We start from the raw sequence: 21,745 nt of genomic DNA on the forward strand, positions 1-21,745 counted from the left end.
CTGAGGGCCATAAAATCTATCCCTTTATTTGGCTTCAACTCCAAGGATTATATTGACTTTTTTTTAATCAAATTATGTAGATTACTTCTGTACACGTGAAGTTGTCATTAAATATGATGAAGATTGCCCGTTTTATAAAGACTAGTGCATTGCACATGGGGTTATTTTTACAACAACATATAATGCATGATATATTGCAGTGGATCTCCCACTTCATTACCAATAACTAAAAACAATCAGTTTTCCTGAAACTTGGAACTTTTCTGTAAGCATTGATCTGCTCCCCATTCTTCTACAGGGATAAGTGGTGCGACAGCAGCTGTTAACAACATACATTAAGCATGTGGAGGAAGGAAGTGAACGTACTGTAGCCAAACCTGTAGACCACATAAAAATAGGGGGGAAAGCAAACCGCAAGAGAGAGACAGTTTACATATGATAGAGGAAAAAATGTTAGAGTGCAATGTGAGAAAATAAGTTCATTTTAGAAGTGAGAACAAAAGAACAATATTATTTAAATAGAGCGAAACTACAGAAAGCTACAATACAAAGAGACTTGGGGGTTCCTCTGCATGAAACACAGAAAGCTAACACACGGCTGCAGCAGGTAATCAGGAAGGTTAATGGAATGTTGGCCCTTGTTTCGAGGGAATTGGAGTATAAGAGTAGGGAAGTCTTACTGTAACTGTAGAAAGTACTGGTGAGATCGCATCTGGAATACAGTGAGCAATTTTGATCACCTTATTAAAGAAAATATATTATTTCATTGGAGGCAATTCAGAGAAGGTTCACTAGGATGATTCCTGGTATGGAGGGAGTGTCTAATGAGCAAAGACTAAACAATTTGGGACCATTGGAATTTTGAAGAATGACATCATTTCGTTGCATCATACAGGATTCTTAAGGGACTTAGTGTAAATGCTGAGAGGATGTTTCTTCTCATGGGAGGGTCTGGGACCAGAGGGCATTGTCTCAGAATAAAGGGGCATCCATTTAAGACTGAAATGAAGAGGAATTTCTTTTCTCAGAGGATTGAGAGTTTTTGAAACTCCTGGCCACACAGAGTTGGGGAGGGGTTTTCAGAGACCTAGTGTATATTTAAGGCTAATATAGATAGATTCTTGATTAGTAGGGGGATCAAGGGTTATGGGGAAAAGGCAGTAGAGCGGACATTGGATCAGCCATGATGCTACTGAATGGTGGAGCAGGCTCAATGAGCCACATGGCCTACTGCCTGTTCCTAATGAACTTACGGTCTTAAGGGGTGAATTTTCCAGGTTGGGTCATGATCCCGGCCCAACCTCAAATCTAGCTAGTCTTCTGGATATCAGTCAAGATCTTCTTGCAGAAAGTGATCAAATAAGAGGTATGTCCTGGGAGCACTATCTAAATGGGGGGTGGGGGGGGGGGGTGTGGAGGGTGCAGCAGGTCACGAAAACAGAACTTCAATAGCAGAACCTGTGACTAGCACCTTGACTGGTAGAGGAAGGAAAGGTGTTGTGAGGATACCTCACAGCTGACAGACCATCAGTTGGTGGCTTGTGTTTCTAGCTGTGGCTATCACATCGCAGCATGTCTGTGCATGAGTGTTTGAAATGTGGCACTGACAATCTTCTACACTGCTTGGGCTTGTGCCTCCAGTGAAGTGACAGCTTTTGGTTCCAATTTAACAATGGTTCATTTCTGTCCAGAAGATCTTGGCAACATTGTTACCTTTCATCCAATTGGTGTATCATTGGGATTAATTGGCTATCTACTATTGCTGGGCATAGACCAGCCTGATGCACTGACTCTGCTTTTGGCAAAATTGAAGGTGTGAGACCTTTTTGTAGCTTTTTACAGCTTTGCTTCTAGCCTCACCTCATTGCCCATCTCTGCAGGAGGGGAAAACATTCAAGCATTAGTTTGGGTTTTCCTGTCTGTCACACTTTGTTTCATCCCTACTCCCATTTGATTGTAAGCTAGAAGTACTTGCATGCTAGGTTTCATGCTCATCCAATCAATACATTTCACACTGACCCCTTTTTTTTAGAACCATTGCATCTAAATCACTTTGTTCATTTAGTTTCCTGTTCATCGTTCTCCTCACTTCATTCCCATTCCTCTGTACGTTTTCAGTGTTTCTCTCACACTCAGAATCATTTCCTGATATTTGATCATTGGACCTCTTTAGTGTTGTAATGCAATGCTACATAATTGTTAATAAAAACCAAAAGAACTGCGGCTGCTGTGAATCAGGAACAAAAACAAAGTTGCTGGATAAGCTCGGCAGGTATGAGCAGCAGTTCTGTTCCAACTGTAGCTCAGTGCTGAGGAAGGGTCACCAGACGCAAAACGTGAACTGTTTTTTCCTTCGCAGATGCTGCTAGATCTGCTGAACCTTTCTAGCAACTTTGTTTTTGTTCTGCATAACTGTAAGTTATTCCTTTTCTTGTTGTTTCATACATTCCTGCAATTCATTGAGTTGTATAATTCACGACTTGATTAATCCCTCTGTCCTTCACACTTTCACATTTCACCAGGCCAGGCAGCATTAACATAGATATTTGATAAGACTGAGCACTTCTTGGGCAGTACAGGTGAGCAGTGGGAGGACGTACTTGTGTTACAGGAAACAGAGGCCAGCTCAGGTAACATTTTAAAGAACTGGACAAGGAAGTATTCAGACGAGTTGATTAAATGTGCAAACTGATAAGCACCCCCGGTAGATGGGGCTTATCAAGAGTATGATTTGTAACTAGGTAATATTCTGTGAATATTATTTAAACGGCAATAACCAAAAACCTGCATTTTGGAGCTGTGATGAGGAAGAGAAAGGATGAGCATGATTGCAACTAATTAAAAGCTGCTGAATCAATTGTAGAAGAATGATTAGCTTTAACCAAGCTAATAATCTGCACTAGTGCCAACTTAAGCCTCAGGTCTGTAACACAGGCCTCTTAATGAAAGCATTTTCAAGGGATTTACTGCACAATGAACATCATGTAAAAAGTATCATTTCACTGAACTGGACAATGCTTTCTTCGTTCACACCTTTCTTTATGAAAGCTTTTTTATGTCATTGTTATCAAATAAAATGTTCGCACAGTTTCATAGATCCCCTACTGTGTGGGGAGTTTCTCCTGGGTCTCAGATGATCTTCTACCATTGTTATAATAAATGAGTTGAGAACCTGATGAAATTTCAGACCTAAGATAATGGGAACTGCAGATGCTGGAGATTCCAAGATAATAAAATGTGAGGCTGGATGAACACAGCAGGCCAAGCAGCATCTCAGGAGCACAAAAGCTCCAAGATAATAAAATGTGAGGCTGGATGAACACAGCAGGCCAAGCAGCATCTCAGGAGCACAAAAGCTTCCAAGATAATAAAATGTGAGGCTGGATGAACACAGCAGGCCAAGCAGCATCTCAGGAGCACAAAAGCTCCAAGATAATAAAATGTGAGGCTGGATGAACACAGCAGGCCAAGCAGCATCTCAGGAGCACAAAAGAGCTTTTGTGCTCCTGAGATGCTGCTTGGCCTGCTGTATTCATCCAGCCTCACATTTTATTAGCTTTTGTGCTCCTGAGATGCTGCTTGGCCTGCTGTGTTCATCCAGCCTCACATTTTATTATCTTGGAAGCTTTTGTGCTCCTGAGATGCTGCTTGGCCTGCTGTGTTCATCCAGCCTCACATTTTATTATCTTGGAAGCTTTTGTGCTCCTGAGATGCTGCTTGGCCTGCTGTGTTCATCCAGCCTCACATTTTATTATCTTGGAAGCTTTTGTGCTCCTAAGATGCTGCTTGGCCTGCTGTGTTCATCCAGCCTCACATTTTATTATCTTGGAAGCTTTTGTGCTCCTGAGATGCTGCTTGGCCTGCTGTGTTCATCCAGCCTCACATTTTATTATCTTGAAATTTCAGACCAGACAGCTTTCTTAACCCTGCAGACAGCTAAATAGACAAACCACTGAGTGTAATATGGAGAATCAGCTCATCAGTGTTACCTTCCATCTGTCTGAACAATGAATGCTTGCAGCAAAGTGCTGAGAAACTTTCAGAAACTATTAAACCAAGATGTATCCTTCATTACTTGTCAAATACTGTTAAAATAACAAGAAATGCTTTATTTAAATACAATTTTTTTAAAAAAAATTGCTTTCCAAACTTGAACATTGGTAGTTCTTCCAGAATTTTGCTTTTTTCACTTGCTTATGGGACGTGAGCATCATTGGTGAGGCCAACATTTTCAGCCCACACCAAACAGCCCAGAGGGCAGTTAAGAGCCCACTTAAGATAGACAGATTTTTAACGAGTAATGGGTTGAAGGGTGATGGACAGCAGGTAGGAAAATGGAGTAGAGGCTGAGATGAGATCAGCCATAATTGTCCTAAATAGCAGAGGAGGCTTGAAGGGCCAAACAGATCACTCCTACTCGATACATGGATGTAGGTTTGAAGACACATATAGGTAATATTGGAAGATTTCCACAATAACAGCTGTGTAGCTGCAATTACACTAATATTTAATTCCAGATTTTCACTGCAGTCAAATTCCATGACTTGCTTTGGTCAGATTTGATCTCGTGTTTCTGAAATATTAGCCTGGAGTTCTCGATTACCAACACAGTAACATTACAACAATACCACTGCACAACCCCCATCACCACTTTGACTTTAAAACACAAACAAATATGAATGGCATTTGGAATAATTCTTCAAAATATATTACAAAATATAGTAGTTTGCTTTGAACCATTTCATCCTCCATAAAGTTGCCAAGGACCCAAAGCAACAAAGGGCTCTGCTTCCATTAAAGAGTGAGGGGATTGGTGGTGAGTTTGACCAGAGGGTCACCATGCCTCAGGCAATGGGTGAGGTTCAGAAGGTCAGACCTTCTTGTTGACCCTCAGCTGGTACAGGAATTGAACTCATGCTGTTGGCATTACTCTGCATTGCAAGAGGTTGTTCAGCTCAGTTGGTCAGATTGGCTTGCAATGCAGAGATACCAACAGGAAGGCCTTGCCTGAGGTGAGGTGACCCTTAGGTTAAACCTAGCACCAAGAGTACGAAGGAGAAGCATACAAAATTATGAAAGGAATAGGTAAGATAGAAGTGGGGAGTTGTTGCCACTGGCAGGTGAAACTAGAAACTCGAGCACAGCCTCAAAATAAGGGGGAGCAGATTTAGGGCTGAGTTGAGCAAATTCTTCACCCAAAGGGTTGTGAATCTGTGGAATTCCCTGACCAGTGAAGCAGTTGAGGTTATCTTGTTGAATGTTTTTAAAGCAAAGTTGAATAGATTTTTGAACTGCAAAAGAATTAAGGGTTACAGTAAGCAGGCGGGTAAGTGGAGCTGAGTCCATGAAAAGATTAGCCATGATCTCATGGAATAGTGGAGCAGGTTCGATGGGCCAGATGGCCTACTCCTGCTCCTATTCATTACATTCTTATGAGGAGCTGCATGGTCCTCTGGGACTATGGTGCCTTTATTTTTAGCTGGATGAGCATTTTGTTTTCATTAGTAGCTGTGCGCTATTGTTGAAAGAAGTAGGCACGTTTCTGAAGATTTTTGTCTTGCACTCATGAGGACAGATGCAAAAATAACAAATTTCGAACAGCGCAACAATGAGAAAAGGGGGATGGTTGGTTGGCAAGTCAGCTCTGATTTGTTTAAGTATCTGTTCTAATCTACATTTATCTTCTTGATCCTCAATTCCCTCCCCTCTGATCAGCATGGTTAGCTTCCCCTAGATACATTTATACTATTTGCTTTATCCACTCCCTGTGGTACTGACTTCCATCTTCTCACTACTCTTCACGGAAAAATAATTTCTATGAGATAATCCTATACTGATTTTTTAAAAACAAAATTCATTCATGGGATGTGGACATCACTGACAGGGTCAGTATTCATTGCCCATTTCTAATCACTTTTAGAAGGTGGTGAGGAGCTACCCTCTTGAATCACTGCAGTCTATTTGTTGTACATAACTCCATAAGGCTGTTATCTTGATGTCTATTATGTAGTCATACTGTCCTACACAAGAGGAGGCATTTTCTCTGTATCTGTTCTATCAAAACTTTTATTATTTAGAAGAGCACTATTTGGTCACTTATTACATCAGCAGCTATCGAGTGTTAGGTGATGTGTCTTTTCACATGGCTATCATTATGATTTGCATCATAGGTTATGTCACAAACGATACACAGTGGAAACAGTGCACAGAATCTTTCCAGCCCCTAACGACACGGGCAATGAAGAGGAAAATTTGGAGAAATCTGAAGAACTGAGATTTTGGATGTTGGAAAAATAAAGAATCTAATTATGCAACCAAATTTTGAACAGCAAAACAAGAATCGCACTAGTGATTGGCAAGAGACTTACTGCGTACATTTCTTTTTCCAATTCTCCAACATGATGGAGAGAAACTAGACAGCAACAATGCCTGATGTGTAAGTCAGAGCAGGTACATTATGGATTTAGCTTGCCACTGGTTCCTGCAGGCCTTCATCCTGGACTGTAGTCACCAATCATCCAGGGCACACTCTGTGGGCAATGATGGCCCATATCTCTCAACCATAGAGGTTGGCATCTGACATGCAATAACGTCACCACATCCTCATGATACATCTACCTACTTCAGATACAGTTCTCCACTTCAATGCTGCACTTTGGAGCTCACTGGCACCTTTCATTGCAGTGCTGATATCTGGATACTTTGCACACGGGGACACACAAGGTGCATCACAGGGCTCCTCACTTGCTCTCTCTCAACACACAGTCACTTTGAGCCTACTTGAATATTCATGCAATCTCTGCTTTGACTTGTCTTTTTACTCTAAGCTTTAAATTAAGTAGCCAAAAGACTCATTACTTCTGCCTTGCCTTGCTGTTTACCACAGAAAGCAAGCCAAGTAGCTTGACATGGTTGGAAGCAGTGAGCAGTTACCAGGGTTGACATTGATGTAGCACCGTATCATACAGCAAATGGTACACTTTGACCATATGCCGGCAGCACAAACGGCCATGTTCCACAATCATCATTTTGGATCAAAGGAAGCAGATGTATCAGTGCAGCACAATACAAAGATATTGTTCGAATTCAGTGAAAAGACTTGGACACGGCCAGTGAGAGACTCAGGGCAGTCAGGATCAGGATATCCATAACATCACTGCCTGGGCAGTGGGCCACACTTCGCCCTGCGGGTCAGGAGCAAAATAGTCCAGTGAGTCATGTTAAGCCAGTAAGGGAACTGCAGAAATAAGTCAGGGCATGTGACTTAGCTCAACAAAAGCCACAGGAAAGCTTTGGCAGGGGTCACTGCTGTGGTAGGGAATTTGGACAAGTCAGTTTGGAGATTTGAGGCAGCCTGCTGGGATGCAGTGGGAATAATAATTGAGAGGAGCGGTGGCGGGGGGGGGGGCGGGAATGTCTACAAAGAAGGCAAGGGGACAATTGTGCATTGTAGGATGTGGTTTACTACATGAGGGGTATCATCAGCTATCACCGGCTTCCACATGGGAAAACTGCAGGACGATAGTTGATACGTCTTAATCTGTGGGGCTGAGGCTCAGAGGCTAACTTTAGGAGATGAAATTGTAAATGAAACAGAAGCATGGGAAACTCGGGGGAAGCTCAATATTGATGGGGATGACAGCAGATGCAAGGATGAAACAAACATAAAATTTAGGGAAGCGTCTCTAATTACTAGGCTCAGCCTATGACTCACTCTGTCAGTGCTAGACCTATGTTGCCATTCATGCTCATGCAAACTATAGTGTGCAATGACATGCAAAATAGCTCTATCACATGCAGGGAGTGTGGAATAAGTGTTTTTTTGGGTCTCTGAGTACATGTGCTCTATTTCTGAGCGATGAGAGACCCTTCAAGGAGATTTGTACTGATCAGGCACTTACAGAGTACAGGTTGAAGACACCTATAGTCATTGAATCCTTTGTGTGAAATGTAATCAGAACCTAACTGTAATGGATAATCCTGGTCACAAGCAATCTTGACCATGTCATTGGTCATTACAGATATATGTCATCTTCATGAAGCAACCCCCGGACAGAAGCCGAACCGAGATATAATTCAGAGATAATTAGAACTGCAGATGCTGGAGAATCCATGATAACAAAGTGTGAAGCTGGATGAACACAGCAGGCCAAGCAGCATCTTATGAGGTCAAAAGCTGACATTTTGGGCCTAGAAGCCTTCATCAGAAAAGGGGGAGGGGGGAAAGAGGGTTCTGAAACAAATAGGCAGAGAGGGGGAGATGGATCAAAGATGGATAGAGGAGAAGATAGGTGGAGAGGAGACAGGCAAGATAAAGAGAGGCGGGGATGGAACCAGTAGAGGTGAGTGTAGGTGGGGAGGTAGGGAGGGGATAGGTCAGTCCAGGGAGGACGGACACATCAAGGGGGTGGGATGAGGTTAGTAGGAAGGAAATGGGGGTGCAGCTTGAGGTGGGAGGGGATAGGTGAGAAAAGTATAGGTTAAGGAGGCGGGGGCCAACTGGGAGATTTTGAAGCTTGTGAAGTCCACATTGATACCATTGGGCTGCAGGGTTCCCAAGCAGAATATGAGTTGCTGTTCCTGCAACCTTCGGGTGGCGTCATTGTGGCACTGCAGGAGGCCCAGGATGGACATGTCATCGAAAGAATGAGAGGGGGGAATTGAAATGGTTCATTATGGGAGGTGCGGTTGTTTATTGCAAACCGAGCATAGGTATTCTGCAAAGCAGTCCCCAAGTCTCCGCTTGGTTTCCCCAAATGTAGAGGCGGCCACAAGGGGTACAGCGGATGCAGTATACCTCATGGGGGAGATCCCTCTCCCCTCCCCCTTTTCTGATGAAGGGTCTAGGCCTGAAACATCAGCTTTTGTGCTCCATAGATACAAGTCAACCCATTTTCGATTTGGGCCACTGTGAAGCAGTTAATCAACATCCTGAAGATGAGGGTCCAATGCTTGGACTTGCATGGAGCGGAAGCCACAGCACACTCTAGACATTGTGCAGATAATCCTACATGCAATACTTGCACGCTGTAGTTTGCACAACTGGGGCAGGGAAGGCAGGATGAGATGCATGTTGACGAGCTGGAATAACAGCAGTCTTCCCAGGAGGCAGATGAGGACATTTAGTAGGAGGAACATCACCTTCTGCATGATAGGGTGCTGCAGAATCAGGCATAACAATCAAACAAGGCTTAACTGACAGTTTTATGAGCTGCTTGCAGTAATCACTGACTGACTTATACATTTGCTCTTGATTGAAAGATAAACAGTTCCAGTTCTCAGAAGAAAATGCAACTTCGCTTTGATTTGATTTTCTTCTTTGCTTTTATTGTTACTGAGTAAACGTGGATGACTTGAACCAGTTGAAAGACTCTTCACCTTTAACAATGAGAAAATGTGCTCTGGGGAAAGAGTAGCACTCCCTTAGACAATGCTCTAAGATGAGATGGTGCTAAGGATGGGTAATCCATGCAGCTTGGCTCTTACAGTTGCTGTTTCAAAGACCGTTGATGGAAAATAACTTGTAAATGTGACATTGTTAAACATAATGAAGAGTCACTCATACCATCTACACACCCTTAGAAGCATTTTCTTTTCATTCCCCTCCAATTATCCATACTGGGAAGGGTAGCTCCTGGCTGCTGGTGCTTGACGCATTACATGGCTTGGCTTTAAAAATGGTGACAGCTGTGGGAATCCCAGGAGCTGCTGGCAGTGGCAGGTACTTCTGCCATTACTGACTGCACAATAGTTCAAGCGCATTCAGGCAAGGTGCATGGCTAATTATGAGATCCGGAGAGAATATGAGAGAAAGCTCACTGCAGAACATGGAGAGAAACTAAAGAAACTCCCTGAAATTCATACTTAGCCAATTTATGGTGAAATCCAGCCCCGTGTTAATGGTTTCTCACTTTTGAGTTTTTAACAAGAGTTATGAACCAGAGAATCAATTTAAAATACCACTTTATTCAACCATGGAAAATGAATTACATTGAAACAAGTTTATTATCAATTGTACTCTTCTGTTCTTATCTTCTAGAAGACAGTTACTTCCTGGAAAAGCAGATGTGAGGATAAAAATCTACGATCATAAATTTTTATTGTTCAAGAAGAAAAGATTGTTTACAAGAGCTGGATAACTATTCATTGGTGCTCGCAAGTATTTCTGGTGTTCGGAATCTTAAGAATTTAAAATACAATGACTTCAAATTACTCAAATTCAAGAATTTTACAAAAATGAACTTTTATTTCATCTAGAAATTTATTTGAATTTGGAAGCATCTGATGCATTGTTCGGGATCAAAGGTGGGTAAAAATTGAAATCAGCATGTTGTCCACGCTGGTCCAATGCCATGAGGTTTACACCTAATTATATGTAATATTCAATTTGACTTTGTACTGTAGTATCTCAAAAATACTGTACTTTTGCACACTTGCTGTCAACTTGTTCCAGTATAAAAATTTTTATGCTGCTGCTCATAATAGAATTGCCCATATGAATATATCACTGCATATTTTCTAAATTCTTAAATTCATTCACAATTCAGAAATTTAAGTTTCAACTCTCACATATCACTATCATGTTTTTAAAAACACCTGAGTGTTTTGTACCTAAGTTACATAAATTGAGAAGACATATGTTTAAGGGTTGGGAAAACCGACATGATCAGATTGAATCAAAATAATACCCAATTTGTTACTTTGTTCATGATTTCCATTGAATTGAATGGAGCATAAAACCAAGCTGACTAAATACCACATGCTGTTTGAAAAAGGAGCCTGGAGGTGCCTACACTCATGCAACATTAAAGTTGTATCCTCTATGCAAAAAAAAATTATCTGCCTCATAAGTAGTATTGTTCCAACAATATTTATCCAGCTGAAGGTCAGTTAAGAATGCAGAACATATCACAAACATGTTATGAATTGCACAGTCTACCAACGATTGACTTGTTCATATTAATGCAAATGATGTTTTACTCACCTCAAGCATCAAAAAGAAAGATAAAACCATTAATTTAATACATTAGAACATGGATCTGCATTCACAAAATTTACCTTCAAACTTCTCCCCTACATTCTCCCTTTCCCCAACTCCTGATTTGGAACTACATCTTCCGTGGATCAAATTCCTAAAGTTCTGCACCAGTTTAGTGCCAATGGCACTGGAACAGTAATTTAGAGGCCTGGGTTAATGCTCCCACAGTAGCAGTTGGCACAATTTAAATTCAATTCATAAATCTGGAATATAAAGCAAATCCCAGTCATGGTGACCTTGACAACTATCATTGATTGTCAAAAAACCCATTTGACTCATGATATCATTCAGGGAATGAAAACTGTCATCCATAACTGGTCTGACCTACAAGTCACTCCAGGCCAGCAGCAATGTAGTTGACTCTTAACTGGCCTCTGAAACAGCCCTAGCAAGCTACTTAGTTCAAGGGCAATAAGAGATGTACAACACATACTAGTCCAACCATGACATCTCATGGAGAAATACATTTAAGATCCTTCATCACAGAGGGCAGCCCTTCAACAACAAAGCTCAACACCATCACTTTGGTAATAAAGGTTGACCCTACCAAAGCTACGTAAATCTTCAACTTAATGTTTAATAAATAATGTTAACTGTACGTAGATTACCTTCAAAACTGCAGCTACTGGGAATGATAACTGTACCTCAGCAATTCCTTTGAGTGTATACTCCAAGGAGTTACAAATAGGTCAGTGTAGTTACTTAATGAACAAGCACTCAAGGACAGTGAAGGGAATTTGTGTGTGGAGCCAGATGAAACGGGCAAGGTATTAAATGAGTACTTTGCATCAGTATTCACCACAGAGAAGGACTTGGTGGATGAGGAGTCTGGAGAAGGGTGAGCAGATAGTTTGGGTCGTGTTGAGATCAAAGAGGTGGTAGGGTATTGGGGGTCTTGAAAAAACATGAGGGTAGACATGTGCCCAGGGCCTGATGGGATATACCCCAGAATACTGAGCGGCAAAGGGAGAAATAGCTGAGGCCTTGAGGGAAATCCTTGTATCCTCACTGGTTACAGGGGAGGTTCCAGAGGATTGGAGAATAGCCAATGTTGTTCCTTTGTTTAAGAAGGGTGGCAAGGATAATCCAGCAAGTTACAGGCTGGTCAGCCTTACACTAGTGGTAGGGAAATTGTTGGAGAGGATTCTTGGAGGCAAGATTTACTTCCACTTGAAAAATCAGTGGGTGTATTAGTGAGAGGCAACACGGTTTTGTGAAGGGGAAGTCATGTCTCACTAATTTGGTTGAGTGTTTTGAGGAAGTGACGAAGATGATAGATGAGGGTAGTGCTATGAATGTTGTCCACATGGGCCTCAGTAAGGCCTATGACAAGGCCCCTCATGACAGACTGATACAGAAGGTAAAGTTGCTTGGTTTAGAGGTGAGCTTGCAAGATGAATTAAAAAATTGGCTTGATCATAGAAGACAGAAGATAGCAGTGGAAGAGTGTGTTCCTGAATTCGACACAGGTGGATATAGATCAGTTGGTGACTTGGGCAGCAAGATGGCAGATTGAGTTTAATCCAGAAAAATGTGAGGTAATGTATTTCGGAAGGTCTAATCCAGATGGAAAATGTACATTAAATGGAAGAACGCTTAAGAGTACTGATAGGCAGAGGGATCTGGGTGTGCAGGTACACAGGTCATTGAAAGTGGCAACACGTGGGTGGAGAAGGTAGTCAACAAGGCATAAGGCATGCTTGCCTTCATCAGCTGAAGCACTGAGTTTAAAAATTGACAGGTAATATTGCAGTATTATAAAACCTTAGTTAGGCTGCACTTGGAATATTGTGTTCAATTCTGGTCACTACATTACTAGAAGGATGTGGTGGCTTCAGAGACGGTACAGGAAAGATATACCAGGATGTTGCCTGGTATGGAGGGCATTAGCCATGAGGAGAAACTTAGGTTGTTTTCACTGGAACAACGGAGGTGGAGGGGCAACTTGATAGAGGCGTACAAGATTATGAAGGGCATGGGCAGAGTGGACAGTCAGAAGCTTTTTCCCCAGGGTGGAAGAGTCAGTTACTAGGGACCATGGGTTTAAGACGCGAGGGGCAAGGTTTAAAGGTGATGTACAAGGCAAGTTTTTTTCCTAAAACAGAGGATGGTGGGTGCCTGGAGCTCACTGCCAGGGGAGGTAGTGGAAGCGGATACAACAGTGACGTTTAAAGGGCGTCTTGGCAAAAAGATGAATAGGATGGGAATAGAGGGATACAGTCCCCGTAAGAGTAGAGGGTTTTAGTTGTGACAGGAGGCATGTTGGTGCATGCTTGGAGGGCTGAAGGACCTGTTCGTGTACTGTAATTTTCTTGATTCTTTGTGATAATAAGTGGCCCATCACTCCTTTCATTGTCAAAGCAACTGTTTTTTTGTTCATTTTATGTGGGAGGTTAAAATGATTTTGGGGCAAACTTAACAAGCATAACAAATATAAGTTCTGTTTTATGTTGATAGAGACACAAGGGAAATAAAAATGGGTAGAAAAAGCACAAAGAAAATGGAACAGGTAAGTCAAAGGGCCAGTCAAATTGGAGTTCAGGCCACATGTCAGTTAGACCTAAGGAATGAGGGGAAGAGACCAGAGTGCCACTTACCATCTTTGTAATGATTACAGAGCCATGAACAGCACTCCTCCACCATACTCAGTTATATTTCTTAAAGAATAAGACTAACTATCTACCTACTGCTGGACTCAATTAAGGACTACTAGTGAGGCTGCTTATTAGCCTTTTTGCAGATGACACAAAGACAGGTGGAGGGACAGGTAATGTTGAGGAATATAGGCATAAAACTACTTCCTAAAATGGGGAAAGGCTTTGGTATTTTGAAGCACAAACAGACTTTGGAGACTTATTTGAGGATTGTCTTAAGGTTTACATGCAGGATCATGTAATAGTCAGGAAGGCAAATGCAATGTTTAGCATTCATTTCACCAAGTCTAGAATACACAAGCAGAGATGTACGCTGAGGTTGTACAAGGCTCTGGTCAGACTGTATTTGAAATACCGTGAGCAGTTTTGAGCCCCATGTTGAAGGATGGGTGTGCTGGTGTTGGAGGGGGCCAGAGAACGTTTCCAAGAATGATCCTACGTATGAAGTACTTGTCATACCTAGAGCAGTTAAAGACTCTGGGTCCGAATTCAATGGAGTTTAGAAGGTTGAGGGGCTATCTGATTGAAACTGACAGAATATTGGAGGGGCCTGGACAGTGTGGATGTGAAGAGGTTTCCATTAGGAGGACAGACTAGGGCCCAACAATACATCCTCCGAGTGAAGGAACGACCCATATAAAACAGATGAGGAAGAATTTCTTCAGTCAAAGGGTTGTTAAATCTGTGGAATTCATTGCCACAGAAAGCAGAGAGGAAATCAGAGATAGGTAAGTTCTTGCTTGAAGAGTTCAAGGGTTACAGGGAGAAGAGAATGGGGTTGAAAAACATACCAGCTATGACCAAATAGCAACACAGACTTAATGGGCCAAATGTCCTAATTCTGCTCCTTATCTAGTCATTGGCAGACAGAGCAAAAATTGATGACTATCACTTACTCACAGAAACGTCTCATACCCAAATTATATTCGCTGATGAAGCTCAGCTCCTTTGCAACCTTTCCACGACTTCCATTAAAAAAAAATCAACAGAAGCACAGATTTAAAGAGATGTGATGTTTTCAGGAAACATTTTGACATTTCAGAAAGATGACTCAACCACTAAACAGATGGCCCAGCGAGTACACATTTCACAGGAGCGTTGCTGGGGCAATTTCCAACCTACAGATCTTTCTAACTTCCAATTAAAACGAAAACTGGAGTCTACATTTTAATTTCCTACCCCCAAAAAAGGAATTTTATAAATAGAATACATGAACAAGATGCATGAGCAATTATGAAACTATACTTATTAGCAGGCTGCCTCATCCAGTCTGTGCAAAGGCAAACTGCAAGTAAGCTATGATTTTCAAACCACTCATTATAATTTCCAATTTGCTTCAGATTCCCCACCAGTAACACTCTCATAAGGTTACCTTCATACTCTGCATTCTGACTTGCAGTTAATGAAAACTTACATTACTACGGAATATTTCAGCACCTATTTCAAGCAGATTTTTTTTAAAAAAATCCATTGCTTTGCAATAATGATCAAAAGGAGCAATACAACAACTTTGGTTAGGTTTGACTTCTAGAACAATAACTGCAGAACTGGCTGGCACTCACGGAAGGAAGTAATGAGCATTCTATCACACTCCTGACTTATGTCTTGTAGATTGTGGACAGATTTTGGGGAATCATTGGGGGAGTACTGGCTGCAATAAGATAACAAGGTGTAGAGCTGGATGAACACAGCAGGCCAAGCAGTGTCAGAGGAGCAGGAAAGCTGGCTTTTTGAATCTGGACCCTTCAGAAATGGGGGAGTAGGTGCTGCTCTGAAATAAATAGAGAGAGGGGGAGGCGATGATAGAAGGTAGGTAGAAGTGCTGATAGGTGAAGAGAAGACTGACAGGTCAAGGAGGCGGAGATGATGCCAGTAAAGGTGAGCACAGGTAGGGAGTTGGGATTGGGGGTGTTGGGATTGAGGGAGTGATGGACAGGTAGGTGGGAGGGAAGACGGGCAGGTTAGGGAGGTGGGGACGAGACAGGCTGGTCTTGGGACGAGGTCAGCGCTGGGGATATTGAAATTTGTGAAGTCCACATTGAGACCATTGGGCTGCGGGGTTACCAAGCGGAATGTGAGGTGCTGTTCCTCCAGCCTTCAGGTGGCATCGTTGTGGTACTGTAGGAGGCCCAGGATGGACAAGTTGTCCGAGGAGCGGGTGGGGAGGTGAAATGGTTCGCAACTGGGAGGTGCAGTCATTAGTCAGGAACCGAGGGTAGGTGTTCCACAAACAGTCTCCAAGCGTCTGCTTGGTTTCTCTGATGTAGAGGAGGCCACATCGGGAACAGTGGATACAGTATACCACATTAAACAGATGTTCACTTGCACATCTGCTAACCTTGAAGGTCTTCTTAGGGTCTGGGATGGGGGTGAGGTGTAGGGCCAGGTGTAGCACTTCTTGCAGTTGCAGGGAAAAGTGCCAGGTGTGGTGGGGAGTGTGGAACGGACAAGGGAATCACGAAGAGAGTGGTCCCTCCAGAGGGCAGTTAAGGGTGGGGAGGGAAATACATCCTTTACAGTGGGGTCAGATTGTAGATGGTGGAAGTGGAGGAGAATGATGTGTTGAATCTGGAGGTTAATGGGATGATGTGAAGACAAGGGGAATTCTGTCTTTGTTGATATCGTGGGGAGAGGGTGTGAGGGCAGAGGTACGGGAAACACAAGAGATGCAGTCAAGGGAGTCTTTGACTACTGTGGAGGGGAAATTGCAGTCCGTGAAAAACGAGGTCCATCTCGGACGTCTGGGAATCCATTGCCTCATCTTGAGAGCAGATGTGGCGGAGGTGAAGGAATTGGGAATAGGGGATGGCATTCCTGCAGGAGAGTGGGTGAGAGGTGGTGTATTCTAGGTAGCTGAGGGAGTCGGTGGGTTTGAAATAGATAATCAGTTTCCAGGTGGTTACCAGAGATGGAGACAGAGGGGTCCAGGAAGGAGAGAAAGGTATTGGAGATGGTCCTGGTGAACTTAAAGTTAGGGTGGAAAGTGTCAGTAGTGGGTGAACTGTTCCGAGCTCCTTGGGGGAGCACGACATGGTGCCGATACAGTCATTGATGTAATGGAGGAAGAGGTGGGGGATGGGGCCAGTGTAGCTGCAGAAGAGGGATTGTTCCATGTATCCTACAAAGAGGCAGGCATAGCTCGGGCCCATGCGGGTACCCACGGCCACCCCTTTTGGCTGAAAAGATTCTTAGACTGTGGCCTGCTCTCATAGCTACAGTGTTCACATGGCTAGTCCAGTTCAGTTTCTGGTCAATTGTAACCCCCTGGATGATGAAAGTGGGAGGTTGAGCGATGGCTAGGTCATTGAATGTCAAGGGGGAAGACTGCTCTGTCTTGTTGAAATGGGGGTCATAAATGTGTGGCATAAATCTCTGTTGCTACTGATCAGGCCAAGCCCACGTTGATGTGTAGGTCTTGCTGGGCACAGCCTGTTTCAGCTTCTGGGAGTTATGAATGTGCAATGTTCAGCACCAAAAACAAACATTTCTACTTCTGACCTATGATGGAGAGAAGATCACTAAAGCAGGTGAAGATTGTTGGGCTGAGGATGCTCTCCCAATGAACACCTGCAACGATGTTCTGGGGTTAAACTGAATGGCCTTGGAAACCACAATTTTGTGTTATGTGACTCCTGACGATGGAAATTCCCATTCCCTCTTCCCCTGATCCCACCAGCTCAGTCAAATGTTGCCTTAGGCAGTTCCTTTCACCTCACTTCTGGAATTCAACTTTTATTTCTCCTAATCTTGATCAATGTAACAATGAAATCTAGAGCACCGGAGAACAGGAATAGTGGTGAGTAGGAATAGCTTGATTGCACAATCACAGTATGTCAGTGGTGATCAAGTCCCCAGTGACCACCTAGATTGAATTTGTCCTATTTGTAGACCGCCATATCTAGGCTTTTGCTCTGCTCTTGCAGCCACAGTATTTATACGGTAGCTTACTCCAACAATTGGACCCAATGACTTCAAAGCGATGTGTTCAAATCACTACACTGTCCTTTTATTACTGCTCTATCATCCTTGTTACATCCATGCCCCCCGCCAAAAAAAATGAAAAATCCTAGCCATAACCAAGCATTTAAAACTTAAGCTTAAAAAGCTACTTAAATGTTATTAAAACAATAACATCTGCTGTAAGATGATTTCTTGTGCTTATATTGAAAAATCACAGCCCATTTATTTCTTCTGTTAAAAAAAAATCAAGAATTTGGAAGACTGAGATCAAGAGCCCAGACGACTTACAGGAGATGCTGCTGTTATCATTTCCAAAGGTCTTTAGTAGAATAAGGAGTAACACTTCTATTGCCAGTAGAGTAAGTAACAAAAGGGCAGATTTAAGTTAATTGGCAGACAGCAATAAGAAAGTGGAGTCATTTTTTTGAAAAAGGAATCAGATAACGAAATTTTGAAGTGAACTATCTGAAGGAACCACATACAATACTTGTTTCAAAAGGGAAGTGGTAGATGATTAAAACAAAAACTGAAGGTGAGCAAAGAACAGTGAGACTAACCAAAAAGCTTGGTAGTACAAACTTTAAACCTTTGCTGAAAACGACACAAGAAGTCTTTTGTCTTACACTGAGCAGAAGTAGGCTGAAAGACTTATACAAAAGATTACCATTTTATACAGCATGAGACTGCTGGCTCATTGGAATGTCACTGGCAGAGAGGAAGAAAGAACAGTTAACTGTCAGTCTTCTCAGATCAGGCAGGTGGTTTCTAATTGGTCAAGACATGGTAATGGTGTTGCAGCAGTAACTGGCTGTCTCCACAGCCTTTTTATTCAAAAAGGTTGCTTTCAATGCATAAATTCCTTCTGCCAAATACAGTCCTGGATATTTATGTATGTAACATCTAGTATGTGGAAATGTAACACGCTGCAAGTCTAACTGATTAATATTAAAGTTTCTGTTGTAACTCCTCACAATAGCAGAATCACATCTAATGGTGGATATACTTTTCTGAAGCTTGCAAGCACCGGCTGGATGTGCACAATTGACAGACTGTGCACTGCAAATGGTCAACAGGATGCATTATTTGTTATTGACCACCAGTTACTGAAGCCTACATACAGAACATCACACTGGCATCAAATCTCATGACATTACTCACTTGTGTATTAGGAAATGTCTTTTGGACTTGATTGCAATGGTTAGTGGACAATACGACTCATTGATTTACTGCACAGTAGCAACATGAAGCAACTAGCTTCACCTATAGTCCAAATTTTGACACTTTCTTTTTCCAGGGTAACCTAATAACTGGGCACTACAGAAAATAACTGCTCATTTTCAGCAAGAATGTGTTTGGAGCTATTTATCATGTTTAGCAGAACAAGTCTCAGTGCTGGTGTGATGCCAGGTATATAGGCCATACCTTCCAATAACTGGCAGACCCTATTTAATATCACATTGATCAGAATGCTTCCTACTATGGATAGTCAATCTATGCTTGCAAGCCTTAGAAAAGTATTTCCAGCACTAGGTGTGATTCTACTGTTAGAAATCATTTACTTACTAACCTAAACTATGCCAAAAAGTTACATCGTGAAAAAGGGTCTAGGCCCGAAACTTCAGCTTTTGTGCTCCTAAGATGCTGCTTGGCCTGCTGTGTTCATCCAGCTCCACACTTTGTTATCTCAACATCATCAGCCGTATAATTAAATGGTAGAGCACATTCGATCAATCCTGCTCCCAGGTTCTATAATCAAGTTCTACTATCTTCTGCTCAGGTTCACGCAAGTGGGTAATCTGGCTTGAGACCTCGACAGCAATACCATTGGGTTATCAAAAAACCCTTTGAACACAGCAAAATGTTAACGATTAAGGTTTCTTACAGGTAGTGCATTTAGCCTTTTACTTCATATTAAGAATTTGTATTTCAAATTAAAGTTTTGCTTTCACAGCTCTAAGAAATTAACATGACTCCATTTGGAAAGTAGATGCAAGCAATCAAAAACTCTCTCAGGATAAACTCCATGTCATGTCTGATCCAAGGTGTTTAAAAATCTGAAGAAGCTGTTCAGTGGCTTTATACAAGATGAGAAAATCCTACACTCAAACTTATAATAAAAATTCCTTTACATCCTAAATAATCTGATTATTCTCACATCATTGATTGGTTTTACCTGCTGATAGGGAAGTTTTCATTAGTAAATGACATAGAAAATTGCTTAGCAGGTGTTCATGCAATGCATTAAATGGCATGATTATCAAGGTTTCCCCAAAGGAACATGGTGACTTTGAGGCTAAAAACCCCAATTCTGTGAAAGTACCTTTTATTAGCAGAGCAGGAGATTATCAAAGGCTCTTCAACAGGTCGTACGGACCAAGTTGGAAATGCAAAAATAGCTTCATGTCCCATGATGACTACTGACAAAGGCTCAAGTTCAGTGAAGGAGCATAAAATTCCAGGACAGGGTAATAAGGACAAGGACCTGATGTAGTCTAAGAGAAACAGCACTTAAACAATTTTTTTGCAATAAGTTGAACAGGTCTAGTGACAGACTTCAATTTTTTTATATAGCACAACTATTTTAGCAAAACAAGCATGTCTAAATTTACTTTGTTCAACGCATTTATTGCATTTCAAAGGGCATACATGCACTGGATCATAAACAAAAAAAATCAAACAAATTTAAATAAAAAGAGTAATATTTTAAATATAATGCATTTTTCCACATTAATTCCAGATACGTTTACTTGGAATAGTACAATATATAGATATACTGATAGATCTGAAGAGACATAAATGAAACACTTTCAAACTGCATAGCATTTTTACAAAACAGCTGCCATGCCTGAGAACACTAAATTCCACTGATCAACAGTGATCTCCTTTGTTGGTGCCTACACCTTTTGCCAAGCAGTTTTCAGAAACAATAGGATGTTTCCCTGGGAATCACACAGTACATGTTGTTTCCAGTAAGGGTGGAAAGGTATAGGAGAGATTCTGGACATTGTTTGAGATTATCTATTTGCATATAAAAACATACTGACAACACTAATGATAAAAAGGACTTCCAAATAAAAAAAAATGGTATTGCTGGATGGAAAAAGATTAAAAAGTTGGTACTGGACAAGAAGGAAAAAAAGTGCATTTGAACTGCTTTGTGATCCCTCATAGTGACCAGACATCTGAGAACACAAACCCATTATCGTCTTTTCCAAAATACGCATTCTCAGTGTCCAATATTTTACTTCTGGTCCATTAAGCAAAGAATACATAAAACAAAAGAAATTAAATACAGAAATTGGACATACCAATAGATATAAATATGAGATCTATTTAGATAACATTTTCTGTCTTGGCAAACAGCATACATTTTTGTCAAGTAATACCTTTATGCCAAGATAAGTGCAGACTATGGAAGTTTAACATCAATTTATATTACTTTAAGGAATTATAAATAATTTTGAACGTAATGCACAAGTGTTTTCTTAAAAATAGTTGGATTGAATGTTTAACCCAATTTTTGCAGCTGTGAATTGCTTCTGACAAAACTTCAGACTTAAGATTCGATGGGTGTGAGCACATTAGTTTATATGTAAGTTGCTATTAGAATCATGACTATAAGCTAATAGGTATACAGAACAGACATGACATACTAGGCTCTGCAATGAAATTATATACATTTGCACTGTGAAGAATACAAACACATGACTCCAAGTGGCTCATCACACAACAGCTGCAAATCTGCAACCTAAACCATGAAGTTAGGTACAGAGAAGCACTAAAAGGCATCAGAAACATACACCCATTCTTCAAGTTGCAAAACACAATCCAAAATGCACAACTCCTGACAGCTTAGGGCATAACATCAAAAAGTACACATTTCTAAGGGTTACTTTCACAGTTGTGCTACACCTTTTACAATATGGAAGTCTGAATAAGCATTGAAACATGACTGGTGGATTGCTTGGGGTATTCGATATCAACTGTTGTCACCTTCAGCATTCCCATCATCGCAAGAACTGTAGCTGCAAAGCAAGTCATAAATTAGATAAGAGATAATGGGAACTGCAGATGCTGGAGAATCCAAGATCAT

General features: G+C 41.6%; 1 protein-coding gene across 24 annotated transcripts in view; it reads right to left on the reverse strand.

Moving 5' to 3' along the window:
* Nucleotides 1-9,984: 9,984 nt before the first annotated feature.
* snap91a (synaptosome associated protein 91a) overlaps nucleotides 9,985-21,745 on the reverse strand; it is a 239,065-nt gene continuing 227,304 nt past the window's right edge. For 11 of the 24 annotated variants that reach the window (XM_059645324.1, XM_059645326.1, XM_059645321.1 and 8 more), the window contains one exon: nucleotides 9,988-21,677. Coding sequence is in view for 1 of the 24 variants with exons in the window: in XM_059645333.1 (XP_059501316.1) it covers nucleotides 21,660-21,677 (18 nt within the window). In the remaining 23 variants the exon portion in view is untranslated. Of the gene's footprint in view, nucleotides 21,678-21,745 lie in introns of all 24 variants that reach the window. The other 13 variants (XM_059645328.1, XM_059645333.1, XM_059645327.1 and 10 more) reach the window with 6 other exon arrangements.

This window comes from Stegostoma tigrinum, chromosome 4 (genome assembly GCF_030684315.1).
Source record: "Stegostoma tigrinum isolate sSteTig4 chromosome 4, sSteTig4.hap1, whole genome shotgun sequence".
In the NCBI taxonomy this organism is placed as follows: Eukaryota; Metazoa; Chordata; class Chondrichthyes; order Orectolobiformes; family Stegostomatidae; genus Stegostoma; species Stegostoma tigrinum.